Here is a 14629-nt window from a genome sequence, read left to right as displayed (position 1 = left end):
GATGCCTATTGTCATGATAAAGTTCTGTGAAATCGTCCAATCCATTTAATGTCTATCCCATTCAATCCCCATGGAGGATTCACGGGGCATACATGTTGAATCAGATTACGTACGCTGTGGCAGACCTGTCGTAGATTAAGTAATCTGATTTCAGAAGCACATCTGCAATTCATCAGTGCTTTTACCATCACTTTATTTTGGTAAGAAAGTTCAGAATTTGATTTCTAATGGGATTTTACAATCATATTATCTATTTACTATTTCCATGCAATGTTTATTTTGGTTTTCAACTTGACTGATGTGATATTGAGATTGATTGATGGCTGTTGTTTTAGAGTCTCGGGTGATGAAGCTGTTCATGAATCGGCATTACAAATAACTATTAACTCGGGACAACTGCTGCCTATTAAAGTGATATATGTTTAGAGGAAACAGTCATAACAGTTGGATGTGTCCTAAATTTGAATGATTACTCTTGAAACTGATTATTTTGAATATAAGAATGCTTGCTTTCTTTCTTCATTGACAGGTGTAAACTGAAAAGAATTAAAGTCATATGTTTACCCTGACAGCTGATTGTTGCCAAATCTTGACCTTGCGCACTGGTGCAGGTATGTGCACACCTGAGATTCACCTGGGTCGCTCATTAACACTCCCCTGACTTACCCGAACCTTGTATCTGCTGTGTTGACATTTGTGTCTCGTCCCAACAGGTGGACCGAGCGTCGACAAACTTCTCTCCGGAGATCAGATTCTCAGGATTAATGGAGAAGATGTGCGCAAGGCTCCTAGAGAAAAAGTCATAGAACTTGTCCGGTGAGTCCAGTTTCATTATTTTGAGAGATCTTTGTGATATTTGTGCTTTTGTTTGCATGAAAATGTGAAAGCATTGTGATGTGTTTCTTTCAGATACTTGTGATTATGTTAATTTTTAATCAGGATTACCGTATTTTCTTCAGTATAGTGCGCACCCATGTATAATGCGCACCCTCCTCTAGCGGATTCAGTATTTTGGAGAGAAAAATTTGAATATCAAGCGCATAAAAAAATTACTCAAGACCGATTAGACCGGGTAGATCTACGGTCTCCTGCCACAGAGGCATCAGGAAGTTTATATTTCAAGTGAAGTTCAACTAAATTAATTTTATTACTTAAATTAGACGATTATTACCAAAAAAATTGTTCTGGTAATAGCACCTTTTTTTTTGGTCCATAGCAGCATTCCTTTTATTTCTAGGTATTTCTGTATGATTTGATATTTTAATTTTTATTTCTCTTGGTAATAGTTGAAATTGTGTTTATTTAATACCCTTTGTTCGAAGTTTTCTCTGTTTTTGTTTGATATTGTTTTGTTCGACAAATGACAACACGTGGTAAGACAATGTACTTGATAGTCATCAACTACTCTGCAGGATTGAGCATAATCAACTGATAACAAGTCGTCTTTGAATTTGTTTCAAGTTGGATAAAAGAAATTCCAAATGACAAGTATTTTTGTTTGGAAATACTTAAATGAGATGTGCCATTGGTCAGCCGGATAATTTCATGTTGCAGTCAGCAGAAGTCAGAAAGGTTATTAATGTGGCAGAATTTCTGCATGTCCTAGTCTTGAACCTAAGGCCAGAACAATGTACAGTAAATTACGGTTATAACAAACTCAAAGGGACCCTTAATTTCAGTTCATTTCAACCGTAGTTTATTATAAGTCTATATACAGCATGTATACACACGTACAGCAAATGGCCCGGCCTGAAAGTGTGTTTCGTTTAAACGTAGTTACTGTATATAGATGTCCCTGGTGAGTGTATCAGCATGTCACCCAATACTGTGTATCTCACTGTATGGCTTCTTTTCCTTTTTTAACTTTGTTTACGGATCTGCCGACCCCAAAACAAAATTAACATTTAAACATTTTATTTTATATTTCATCACAGTCAACCCGAATAAGCAAATAAAAGATTAACAAAATATTTTTCAAGATCTTGCTGCACAGTAATGAAACTATTTTACTGTCCAAACTTGCATGTCTCACTCCTCCTTGTATTTTAAAATGCAGTTCAAAGTATTAAATATGCAGGGCACAGAGAATAATTGTGTTGCATTGTTTTATTTAGTCACGGTATTTATAAATGGCAAAGTCCAAATACAGGTATGTGTCATGTCAGAATTTCACCCATCCCCAACGAAACTAAATATATTTTCGGAATATTCCATGAACCAACTGAAATAAAATATGTCATGTAAGTTGTTTATATTTTTGTATTTCTCTTCGCTGAAGGTATATGTGATGATAAATTTGAAAAATGAAAATACTAACCATCGAAGTAATTTTTGTCAAGGACACATTTCCCTCAACACACACATCTATATCTTTGGTCTAATCACCTCCCATGGAATCACAATAAATTTTTATGAATTCCATTTGATAGGATTCATGGAGCGTAAACTACTCTTAATTCTTGACATTGCATGATTGTGACGCAGTGAACTGTAGGGAGGAGGTCTACATGGGGAGGGGGGTGACTCTTGAGTGTGGAGGCTAGTTGGTCAATCAATACGTTATCATTGCCACGGTTTGAAGAAGAAAATGATCAAATGTTTGATGAAGTATGAGATTCAGATTAGTGGGAGAATAACTGTGACGGAAACTTTGTTCTGCTTTACCTTCCTGCGTCCACATAACTCGGTGATCATTGTGCACCACAGCAGTGAGACCTCTGCCAGTTTGAACCACTCATGGTATAATGATCTAGTATTGATTGCTTGCAACAAACTGATTATAACCGGCGACCTGTGATAAACTCTCAATTTATTCCCGGCACTTATCATGTGCACAGGAATCTCTCATTGAGCCATTGATGAGTTGCCCCATTTGTTAGAAGGTCGTTGACATCGCTATCTGCATCATTCCAGCTTTATTGCTGCAGATTCTAAATGATAGTTTGGGCTATCCCTAAACCAGTGGTTGATACTATGAGCAGCAGTCCATATTCAGCTGGACACACATTACTCTTTACTTTTATGGGGACTCATTCACCCTGGAACCATTTCCTGAAACCCCTACTCCCTGGAACCCCTTCTCCCTGGCGCCCATTCACCTTGGAACCATTTTCTGAAACCCCTTCTTCCTGGGACCCCTTCACCCTGGAACCCCTTCACCTGAAACCCCTTTTCCCTGGGACCCCTTCTTCCTGAAACCCCTACTCCCTGGAACCCCTTCTCCCTGGCGCCCATTCACCCTGGAACCATTTCCTGAAACCCCTTCTTCCTGAAACCCCTTCACCCTGGAACCCCTTCATCTGAAACCCCTTTTCCCTGGGACCCCTTCTTCCTGAAACCCCTTTTCCCTGGAACCCCTACTCCCTGGCACCCCTTCACCCTGGAACCCCTTCATCTGAAACCCCTTTTCCCTGGGACCCCTTCTTCCTGAAACCTCTTCTTCCTGAAACCCCTTCTCCCTGAAACCCCTTTTCCCTGGAACCCTTACTCCCTTTAGCCCCTTCTTCCTGAAACCCCTTCACCCTGGAACCCCTTCACCTGAAACCCCTTCTCCCTGAAACCCCTTTTCCCTGGAACCCCTACTCCCTTTAGCCCCTTCTTCCTGAAACCCCTACTCCCTGGCACCCATTCACCCTGGAACCATTTCCTGAAACCCCTTCACCTGAAACCCCTTCTTCCTGAAACCCCTACTCCCTGGAGCCCCTTCTTCCTGGAACCCCTACTCCCTGGGACCTTTTCACCCTGGAACCCCTTCTCCCTGGAGACCCTTTTCCTTGTAGCCCCTTCCCCCTGGAACCCCCTGCTCCCTGGAACCCCTTCTCCTTGGAACCCCTTCTCCCTGGACCCCCCTTTCCCTGGAACCCCTTCCCCCAGGAACTCCCTGCTCCCTTTCCCTGGAACCCCTACTCCCTGGGACCTTTTCACCCTGGAACCCCATCTCCCTCGAGATCCTTTTCCTTGTAGCCCCTTCCCCCTGGAACCCCCTGCTCCCTTTCCCTGGAACCCCTTCTCCCTGGAACCCCCTTTCCCTGGAACCCTTCCTCCCTGGAACCCATTCCTCGGTCCCTAGTTGTTGCAATTTGGGAAGATGTTGAAATTTTGATGAACTTTTTTATTGCAAGTTCATTGAAATCAGATCTAATTTGATACCTGCTCTGATTTGATACCTGTCTTAAGGAGGATCTGACAAACTCTTCATAGGTCCCCTCAGGTGAACATTTCAGTCGGCCAATAACCTTTGGTATCTAAAAAATGAACTCAACCAGGCAGTTCCTAATGGAATTTGATACAGGCAATGTTATTATATTGTAGTGAATATTTTGTTCGTCCTGTTGTTTCTGAGCAACAGTTTGGAAAGCAATTACCAGCTCATGTAACTCTTCCATTTTTACCTGTCAGTGACATTACATGACCTAAAACTTTCTTTAATGGAAAATGTCAAGGGTTTTTACAAACGTTTCACATAAGAAGTTGTTGTATTTTTACATGCTTTGAGATGAAAGGCTAAATGTAATTAGTGTTTCCTGCTCATGTCAAGTAATATTGCATTGTGGGTGTTGTTTTCAGTATTGATTATTTGCTAGGTAGTAACTTGTCACACTGTTGTTTCTCTGGAGGATAATCAGATTAAAAATTTCAATTATCAAATTCAAATGGGATCTGTCCGTTCCACTTAAGTTGTTTTTCAGTCCTTCATTGACGTTCATGTTTTGAAACATTCTGATTAATGTGGTACGCAGCAACACAAGCCAAAGGGAATTGACAATATGTTCATTAACGGTACAGCTACTTTTATGTGTGTCTTTTGGCTGTTACAGCAAACTGACAGCTCTGTCAACAAACAAGATTTAAATCTATTAAAATAGACAAGTTACAATAGCCTACAGTCATTGAATTTTACAAGTCAGGTTCTTCAAATTGTATTTTAGTCAAGAAGGACTTGAACATATTTAGTCTGTAATGCCACTAGAGATATAGAAAGGACTTGTAGACTGTTTTTATTTCTGAAGTCTCTTTGATCATTGACTAATATAGGAAGACAAAGTGTAAAAATGGACACTTGGTGGTTTTTATTCGTCCCTGAGTAGTATTTCAAATGTCACCGTGTGTCAGCGCGATGTGGGAGGCTGGGGAAAGCGTGACACAAGTCATAGATAGTACCACTTTGGTGAACCCCTTGAGCATTGGTTTGGTGCTGACGGATCTTACGTAAATATTACTACAAAACCCTTTCGAAAAGCAGAGTCGATTGTCAAACTATATCATGAGCATGTGTTTACGAATCACTATCAAATAGTGATGATACCAACTGATCATCTGAAAAAACAAGGGAACATAGTATTGTTTTTGTCACTGATGTGTCAGTTTTTTAAATGTCCTCCATACAAGTTTTTGAAAGATTTACTGAAGCCTTGAATGTTGTAACCATGATGGAAAAACTAGAAATGTCTTTATGTATATAAGGTGGGTGGATGAGTTGGGTTTAACGCCCCTTTTAACAGTATTCCAGTTAGATTGCGGTGTGTCAGCTTAATGTGGGAGGAAAGTCCGAAGTGATGCAGGTCTCAGACGTTTACCACTTTGGTGAAACCCACGAGCACAGGTATGGTGCTGACAAACCTAGAAACATAATCGGGGTGAACCGGGATTCGAACCAACAATCATAGGTTTCTGGCGTGCCCAAGGGATGCAACTCTGCACAACGAATCGCGGCGCCTTAGACGACTGGGCCACCCGTGCCCCCTTTTTGTATATAAAGTAAAAGACATTGACTTGAAATCATGGCCTGAATTTGTGGAACATGACTTTCTAAATAAGGATCTACTAGTTTAAGAATACAATGTCATGTGAACTTTTCATCATGTTTGACATTCATGTCCATGGTCCTCTCAGAACAAACTTACTGTAAGTGTCCATTGAGAGATTTTGTTGAAAAATGGGGGTTCCAGAACCCTTCACACCCCTTGTTTTTCTCTGTTCTGTTTCTAATAAGGGGGTTCCATCCCCTATGCCCAAGGGTCTTGCTAAGATAACGTTCAGACGACAGCTTTAGGCAACAAAAATGGCGCCCGTAAAATACCCTTGTTTCGTCTGTAGATAATGAAGTGTGCATGTGGGGAATGCTTTTGATTCATAAATTTCAGTAAATATGATAAACATTCATTCTGGCTTGGGCCCCCAAATACTGCAGTCTACCCTATGACTGTGATATCTGCCTGGTGATGCATCCTGCTGACCCCACAAACTGTCAGGAAGTTCCCAGACAAACATGCCCTCGCTGTGCTGTATGATCAGAACTCGCTGTCGGCCAAGAAACATGCAGTGACTCCTTCAGTCCAAATGCAATAGAGCAATAGAGCAAAGCTTGGTAATTATAGACTTTTTTCCCCTTTCGTATTACCGATGGCTAGGTGGCAGGAAATGATGCCCGGCCTGCCAATTTGGCTGACATTTTACACAGACCAATATAAGTCATAACGTCATATTTGTCACTGGAAGCTTGAGTCGCGAGCTGCATGATCCAAATCAGCTCATTTTTTATTTCGGGTGTTGAAGAGTTCAGCTCCTGAGACCAGTGAGTTTTGAAAATGCTGTTCGTTTGACACCTTTGGGTGACACTTCACCACTTAATGTTTACTGAACAAATTTGTGGGGATATGTAGAATTGTTGCTTCTCACTCTTTGAATGTTCTTATATGCCTGAATCATTAATACAATAGTTATGTCATGGTTGACTGTAGGATATCTAGTCAGGTTCAGTAGTACAATAATTATGTCATGGCTGACTGCAGGATATCTAGTCAGGTTTAGTAATACAGTACTTATGTCATGGCTGACTAGGATATCTAATCAGGTTCATTAATACTGTAGTTATGTCATGGCTGACTGTAGGATATCTAGTCAGGTTCAGTAATAAAGTAGTTATGTCATGGCTGACAGTAGGATATCTAGTCAGGTTCAGTAATACAGTAGTTATGTCATGGCTGACTGTAGGATATCTAGTCAGGTTTAGTAATATAGTAGTTATGTCATGGCTGACTGGGATATCTAGTCAGGTTCAGTAATACAGTAGTTATGTCATGGCTGACTGTAGGATATCTAGACAGGATCGGAAATACAGTAGTTATGTCATTGCTGACTAGGATATCTAGTCAGGTTCAGTAATACAGTAGTTATGTCATGGCTGACTGTAGAATATCTAGTCAGGTTCAGTAATAAAGTAGTTATGTCATGCTGACTAGGATATCTAGTCAGGTTCAGTAATACAGTAGTTATGTCATGGCTGACTGTAGGATATCTAGTCAGGTTCAGTAATAAAGTAGTTATGTCATGGATGACTGTAGGATATCTAGTCAGGTTCAGTAATAAAGTAGTTATGTCATGGCTGACTGCAGGATATCTAGTCAGGTTCAGTAATACAGTAGTTATGTCGTGGGTGACTGCAGGACATCTAGTCAGGTTCAGTAATATAGAAGTTATGTCATGGCTGACTGGGATATCTAGTCAGGTTCAGTAATATAGTAGTTATGTCATGGATGACTGCAGGATATCTAGTCAGGTTCAGTAATAAAGTAGTTATGTCATGGCTGACAGCAGGATATCTAGTCAGGTTCAGTAATACAGTAGTTATGTCATGGCTGACTGTAGGATATCTAGTCAGGTTTAGTAATAAAGTAGTTATGTCGTGGCTGACTGCAGGATATTTAGTCAGGTTCAGTAATACAGTAGTTATGTCGTGGCTGACTGCAGGATATCTAGTCAGGTTCAGTAATACAGTAGTTATGTCATGGCTGATTGTAGGATATCTAGTCAGGTTCAGTAATAAAGTAGTTATGTCATGGCTGACTGTAGGATATCTAGTCAGGTTCAGTAATGCAGTAGTTATGTCATGGCTGACTGCAGGATATCTAGTCAGGTTCAGTAATACAGTAGTTATGTCATGGCTGACTGTAGGATATCTAGTCAGGTTCAGTAATACAGTAGTTATGTAATGGCTGACTGTAGGATATCTAGTCAGGTTCAGTAATACAGTAGTTATGTCATGGCTGACTGTAGGATATCTGGACAGGATGGGTAGTACAATAGTTATATCATGACTGACTGGAATCTCAAATCAGATCTCATGAAGGAGATGGAATAGTATACTGGCAGCCTATTCTTTCCCAAATTCCTACAGGATATGTAACTTCGCTTAGACTGATTTCTTAACATACACTTTAGCAGATATTGATGTATTAGAAACAAATTCAATTTGTAGACTCTAGGAATCAAACTTCCATTAAATGCTAGCCCTGGATAGCAAACTAACTCTGTTGATATCTTTTGGGCATAAGGAGGTCAGAGATCAGAAGTCATGTTAGACCTCAGTTGCCATGAGACTATATTCCCAACAAATAGTGATGGATTAATAATCCAAATTCAATTTGTAGGGTGTCCAACTTCTCATATCTACATCCTATAAACCAATTTATTTCAAATCCGAAATCCATATTTCATTTACATTAATTCAGCATTTTGCTTAATTTGTAATTGAAATCTTTCTATTGAATTTCGTGTTTGACCCTAATTGGTTCGCTGTTAGCATTTATTTAGACACTCACAGCTTTTCATGTGAAGGGAAGCCAAAGCAGAAAATCTGTTTTTAGGAGAATGGTTCTGAATGCAAAAGTTGAGAAGCTTCAACGTTTAGTTTGTCTGGGTTTAATGGTGTTGAGTGAACCAGTGGAAGAAAGTGGAGCACTTCACTTCTCCGAAGCCTGGAGATGACCAATGGAGTTGATTGATTCTTAGGGGGCAAGAAAGGTGTCGTAATATTGCTGGTGTATGCTTTATCATGTGTGACATATCGAACAGACCTAAACCGTGATGCGAGTCCACAAACAGAGTTCATGGGTCATCAAACAGAGTTCATGGGTCATCAAACAGAGTTCATGGGTCATCAAACAGGGATCATGGGTCATCATTGCAGGGCTGTTCTGTAGACTGTGGAGATGGTTTATTGGCAGAATTGTTCTTTCCAGGAAAAAATGTTCGTGAAGAATTTGGTATCTTCTGCCCATGTGTTCTTCTGGTGTTGAGATTGTCAACACGACTTCAAGAAATAAACCAATGCTTTCAGTTTAAGGTTTTTGCAGTTTCAAGAAATGAGCTCTTCAGATATTCCATGAGAATATATCTGTACTTTGATCTTTTTGTTGCTATTATTCTGGTGTTGAGATCCTTTGCACTTTTTCAAGAGGCATTCAATTACACATGAAGTTCTGGCTTTGTATTTGAAGGAAATAGATTTATGATCTAATTAAGTTCTTTAGATATTCAGCCAAAGAGTATACATCAATACTTTCAATGAGCAGGTATATGACAGGAGATCAAAACACCGAGCTTAACATTGCAATCTCTGAGGAGATGCTCTGTCCATCCCACCATGGAGGTGCATTTGTGACCAACTCGTGTTATTCCGGGACAAGCCGATTAGCGACTCGTGCCCCTCTCGTGGCAATTTTTGCGACTGGGTTCCATCTGAGCGCAAACGGGCATAGCTAAAAAATGGTCAACTCGTTGCATAATGATTCACATATATTTCCCTCAAATGCTTTTGAAAACACATAGGGACTTACATTATTATACAGTATGGTTGAACACATTTAAATGTATCTTGGGTATATTTTTAAATGCAAGACATGGAAAATCAAACATTATTCCTGAGGGATTCTTTGAAGGAATTACTTGAAGTCATACACGAATTCTGATTGGTTTTGTCGTATTTTTGCACGTAACATCGTTAGGGGGACGAGTCTTCTTGCAGGTTACGGAAAGGAGCGAGTGGTGACGAATGCATGGAGGTTGTTGACACACCTTATTATTCCATTATCATTCTCTGACAACTCATCGTTCTGTAAAATTATCAGGGGCGGTCGGGTAGCCTTGTGGTTAAAGCGTTCGCTCATCACGCCGAAGACCCAGGTTCGATACCCGAGATGGGTACAATGTGTGAAGCCCATTTCTGGTGTCCCCCGCCGTGATCTTGCTGGAATATTGCTAAAAGCGGCGTAAAACCATACTCACTCACTCACTCACTCACTCACTCACTCACTCACTCACTCACTCACTACTGTAAAATTACTGAACACCAAAATATTTGAAAACACAAATACTCCACCACATAAAATGAGTTCAGGTTTTTCACAATGTTAAGACAGATCCAATCAGGTCAGGAATGAAGAAATGTCTTTTTATGTAATTCATGTGTGCAATTTATGTACAAAGTCACACAATGGAAAAAAAACATAATCAGACTGAAGGGTTGGGTGTGACAGTCATCCAGCGTGAAGTGTTCTGGATTAGGAGAGAAGTGATCACGTAATGCTGAAGGACCACACTTCACTACATCCCTGTGAGGAGAATATCTTCAGGCACATCTCTGCTTCCTCTTACTCGGCCATGATTGCCTTCGAATCTGAGAACTAAGTATTGATTTCCTTTTGTTTTCCCTAGTCCGTCTTTACTTGTGCAGATTACATGCTTTTCAAGATTTTTGCAAAATATTCCATCTTGAAATTTGCTTTTTGTAAAAGGACAAGTGATTTGTTAACTGATGGAAAAGATTATACCTGTAAGATGAACAGGGGCTTGTCGGAAAAAGGTCAACATTGAACTAGTTTTCAGGAAATGACTTTCATTTCAGCCATTAATGGAGGTCACTGTATCAATATGAACAGATAGAGGTCAGTGTTACATCACTTGTCTTTAAGGGCTTTTTGTAACAGTGACAAAATTGACATAGTATTGATAATTTACTGCAATATTCTTCAGAAGGAGTTCTAACAGTTACAAGAAGATATTGGTTTCCTGTAAACTTGTTTCAACTTCCTGCAGCAACATCAGGATGGAGTATTGCAGGCCTTGTAATATTCCAGTGGAAGAGATAACCAAAGATCCTGAGTTTATTCAACAGATGAATCATTTTGTCTTGTGAGAATTACATTCTTATCCGACAAAACTGTTTTTTGTCATTTGCAGGGAATTTGATCAGTCTTTTGAGTTTGATGTATCTTTAGAAGTTACGATATTCTGTGAAATGTTAATTGATGATCACTATCTTTTTTTAGTTTTGCCAGATTTTAACTAAAATGTACACAATCTGTTGAGACATGAATTAGAACTGATCTGCTGGTGCGATTGAGATGGGTTGTGACTTGGCTTATTACACGCCATCATGCCGCCACTGTTGTCACGTGTGGTTCAGTGCTCTTGTTGTCAGTCACTGGTTTGTCTGATCTGCTGGTGGGATTGAGATGGGTTGTAACTTGGCTTATTACACGTCATCATGCCGCCATTGTTGTCACGTGTGGTTCAGTGCTCTTGTTGTCAGTCACTGGTTTGTCTGATCTGCTGGTGGGATTGAGATGGGTTGTAACTTGGCTTATTACACGTCATCATGCCGCCATTGTTGTCACGTGTGGTTCAGTGCTCTTGTTGTCAGTCACTGGTTTGTCTGATCTGCTGGTGGGATTGAGATGGGTTGTAACTTGGCTTATTACACGTCATCATGCCGCCATTGTTGTCACGTGTGGTTCAGTGCTCTTGTTGTCAGTCACTGGTTTGTCTGATCTGCTGGTGGGATTGAGATTGGTTGTGACTTGGCTTATTACACGCCATCATGCCGCCACTGTTGTCACATGTGGTTCAGTGCTCTTGTTGTCAGTCACTGGTTTGTCTGATCTGCTGGTGGGATTGAGATGGGTTGTAACTTGGCTTATTACACGTCATCATGCCGCCATTGTTGTCACGTGTGGTTCAGTGCTCTTGTTGTCAGTCACTGGTTTGTCTGATCTGCTGGTGGGATTGAGATTGGTTGTGACTTGGCTTATTACACGTCATCATGCCCCCACTGTTGTCACGTGTGGTTCAGTGCTCTTGTTGTCAGTCACTGGTTTGTCTGATCTGCTGTTGGGATTGAGATTGGTTGTGACTTGGCTTATTACACGCCATCATGCCGCCACTGTTGTCACGTGTGGTTCAGTGCTCTTGTTGTCAGTCACTGGTTTGTCTGATCTGCTGGTGGGATTGAGATGGGTTGTAACTTGGCTTACTACACGCCATCATGCCACCACTGTTGTCACGTGTGGTTCAGTGCTCTTGTTGTCAGTCACTGGTTTGTCTGATCTGCTGGTGGGATTGAGATGGGTTGTGACTTGGCTTACTACACGCCATCATGCCACCACTGTTGTCACGTGTGGTTCAGTGCTCTTGTTGTCAGTCACTGGTTTGTCTGATCTGCTGGTGGGATTGAGATGGGTTGTGACTTGGCTTATTACACGTCATCATGCCGCCATTGTTGTCACGTGTGGTTCAGTGCTCTTGTTGTCAGTCACTGGTTTGTCTGATCATCTGGTGGGATTGAGATGGGTTGTGACTTGGCTTATTACACGTCATCATGCCGCCATTAATGTCACGTGTGGTTCAGTGCTCTTGTTGTCAGTCACTGGTTTGTCTGATCTGCTGTTGGGATTGAGATGGGTTGTAACTTGGCTTATTACATGTCATCATGCCGCCATTGTTGTCACGTGTGGTTCAGTGCTCTTGTTGTCAGTCACTGGTGTGTCAGGTTCAAACTTGATTATACTGGGATATAACTGGAATAGTGATGATGGCATTGTTAAACAGCATTATCTCTCCCCCAAATTGTGGTTAATAAAAGTACAAGTTTATTTGTAAAAGTTGAAATGCTCAAACATTTTCTTGAATCTATATATTATGGCACATCAAGATATGCAAACATCCAAGTGTTTAATTACAACTCAATGTCTGTTACAAACATTTTGTGGCAATTAATAATATGGACGGATATTTGGGGTATTGTCCAGCAACCACTGGGTTGTCTGTAACAATTCTATTTCCACCTCATTACAATGCAAATTCCGATAAAAGTAACCAAAGTTATTTTTTCAACTTCAAGGAGCCAAGCTCAATTTTCAGCTCATTAACTCATCAAAGCTTTCTCAGTTCTTTTAGAAAAAGGATATTTGCAGTATTGGCACTCAAAGATACAAACGACGACCAAATGATAGCACTTCTTCAAGAGTGTTGGAACCTTATCATTTGTCCGATCCCATTTGAACAAATGATGCTCAAATACATGTCCAATTACCGTCCTTGCAAGAGATTTAATCTTGGGGAATGGTTTTGTTTCTCGCAGTGTCTTCAGATCTCCCTGTTCAATTCTGTTATTGTACGACTTGTAAAAATATAGCCGTAAGGTAATTCTGTGCAGTTGAGAAAATCCAATGAATGGTCCTTGGAAAGTGGTATAAAAAGCTTGTTCAATAATGCATGTATATCAAAGCTGCCAACTTCATGATCAGCAATGACACATACAGGCAATCAAGGTCCCAATGCTTCAAGAACAGTTTGTGTTCTTTGGAAACTTTTATCATATTTTTATGCACATTCAGTAGATGATTTAAGGCCTTTAGAACCATAAAAAGGCACTCTGTTGTCTTTGAGTGATGAGTGGTTTATATTGCATTTCAAATAAAACTGACAGATTTGATATTGTAGTGATTTGTTGAATGATGCTTGCATCACAAATTTGCAATAATCTTACGGACTACATCGTAAATGTTTGTATATTTTAGGAGACTATGTTTTCATTATGGCTAATACCTGAAACAATAGCCATAATTATATTTTATCCTGCATCAATGCTGACTAATGAACTAATGAACAAACAAGATTGTATTATTCTTACGCTATTAACAATACAAAATGTTTTCTCACCATATGCCGATTAATTTAATCATCAAAATCAAACATGGGGAGAATAACAGCTTTTGTACCCCCTGGTTCCAGCCAATGAAAGAGGTGTTAGACTCCTGCCAACAGTGTTGTACAATTTGACAGAGGCTTGTTGAAATGCCCTGGGTCATGTTAAGGTTGTTTGTTGTAATTATTCTCTTCTTTTGACAGAGCCTGTAAACAAGCCATCACTCTTACTGTGTGTCAACCTTACTCGGATAATGTAAGTATTTATTCTGCTCCCTTCAGCCGACAGCTGAAATTCAGTTTGGAATTTGTGGATTGGCCATCTTTTTGGACAGAACATGCAAAGGGAATTATGAACAGCCCGTCTTGATTTTTTAAAATCTTTATGTCTGCTTGTGAAGACAGTGGAAATTGGGTGCAACATTTATTTAATCGAGTTAATGTCGGCTGTGAAGAAGGTTGTCATTTATTATCATTGTTCTTTATTCTTTTTTGAGACTTCATCAAATGTTTGAAGAGATGTAACAGAAATTGAATAATATTTGATAACATTTTTTGCTGTCGATTTCTGTCAACTTTTGAAAATGTAAATCATCTAATAATTGGCCAATTTTGTGATTTGTTTGTAGAAGGGGGGAAGTGTTTACTTTCACTACTGATTAGAACATTATGTTGTTAGTTTTGTGCACATAACTTTGTCAAAATCATTCATAAGCTATTTACAGATTATTTTTTTGTGGGGAAATACTGATGCATTTCTCTACCCTGCTGTAGTATGCGAAGTGTAGAATAAAGCTTGATGTCAGCCTTGCTTGATCTATACCGAAAAGTCGACTTTACAGTAAATAAAGAAGTTATTATCCAT

The 14629-nt window shown here is 39.9% G+C and overlaps 1 protein-coding gene across 1 annotated transcript in view; it reads left to right on the top strand.

Annotated features, from left to right (window-relative positions):
* The window catches only part of LOC139449349 (uncharacterized), a 261844-nt gene that overhangs the window by 188539 nt on the left and 58676 nt on the right, over positions 1-14629 (top strand). The window contains exons 5-6 of the mRNA XM_071230674.1: positions 714-816; positions 13969-14020. Coding sequence (XP_071086775.1) covers positions 714-816; positions 13969-14020 — 155 coding nt within the window. The remainder of the gene's footprint in view (positions 1-713; positions 817-13968; positions 14021-14629) is intronic.

Source organism: Haliotis cracherodii, unplaced genomic scaffold (genome assembly GCF_022045235.1).
Source record: "Haliotis cracherodii isolate W230 unplaced genomic scaffold, xgHalCrac1.p SCAF_8, whole genome shotgun sequence".
Classification (NCBI taxonomy): domain Eukaryota; kingdom Metazoa; phylum Mollusca; class Gastropoda; order Lepetellida; family Haliotidae; genus Haliotis; species Haliotis cracherodii.
Note: the sequence above shows the minus strand (reverse complement) of the source record. Positions and strands in the feature narration are given on the sequence as shown.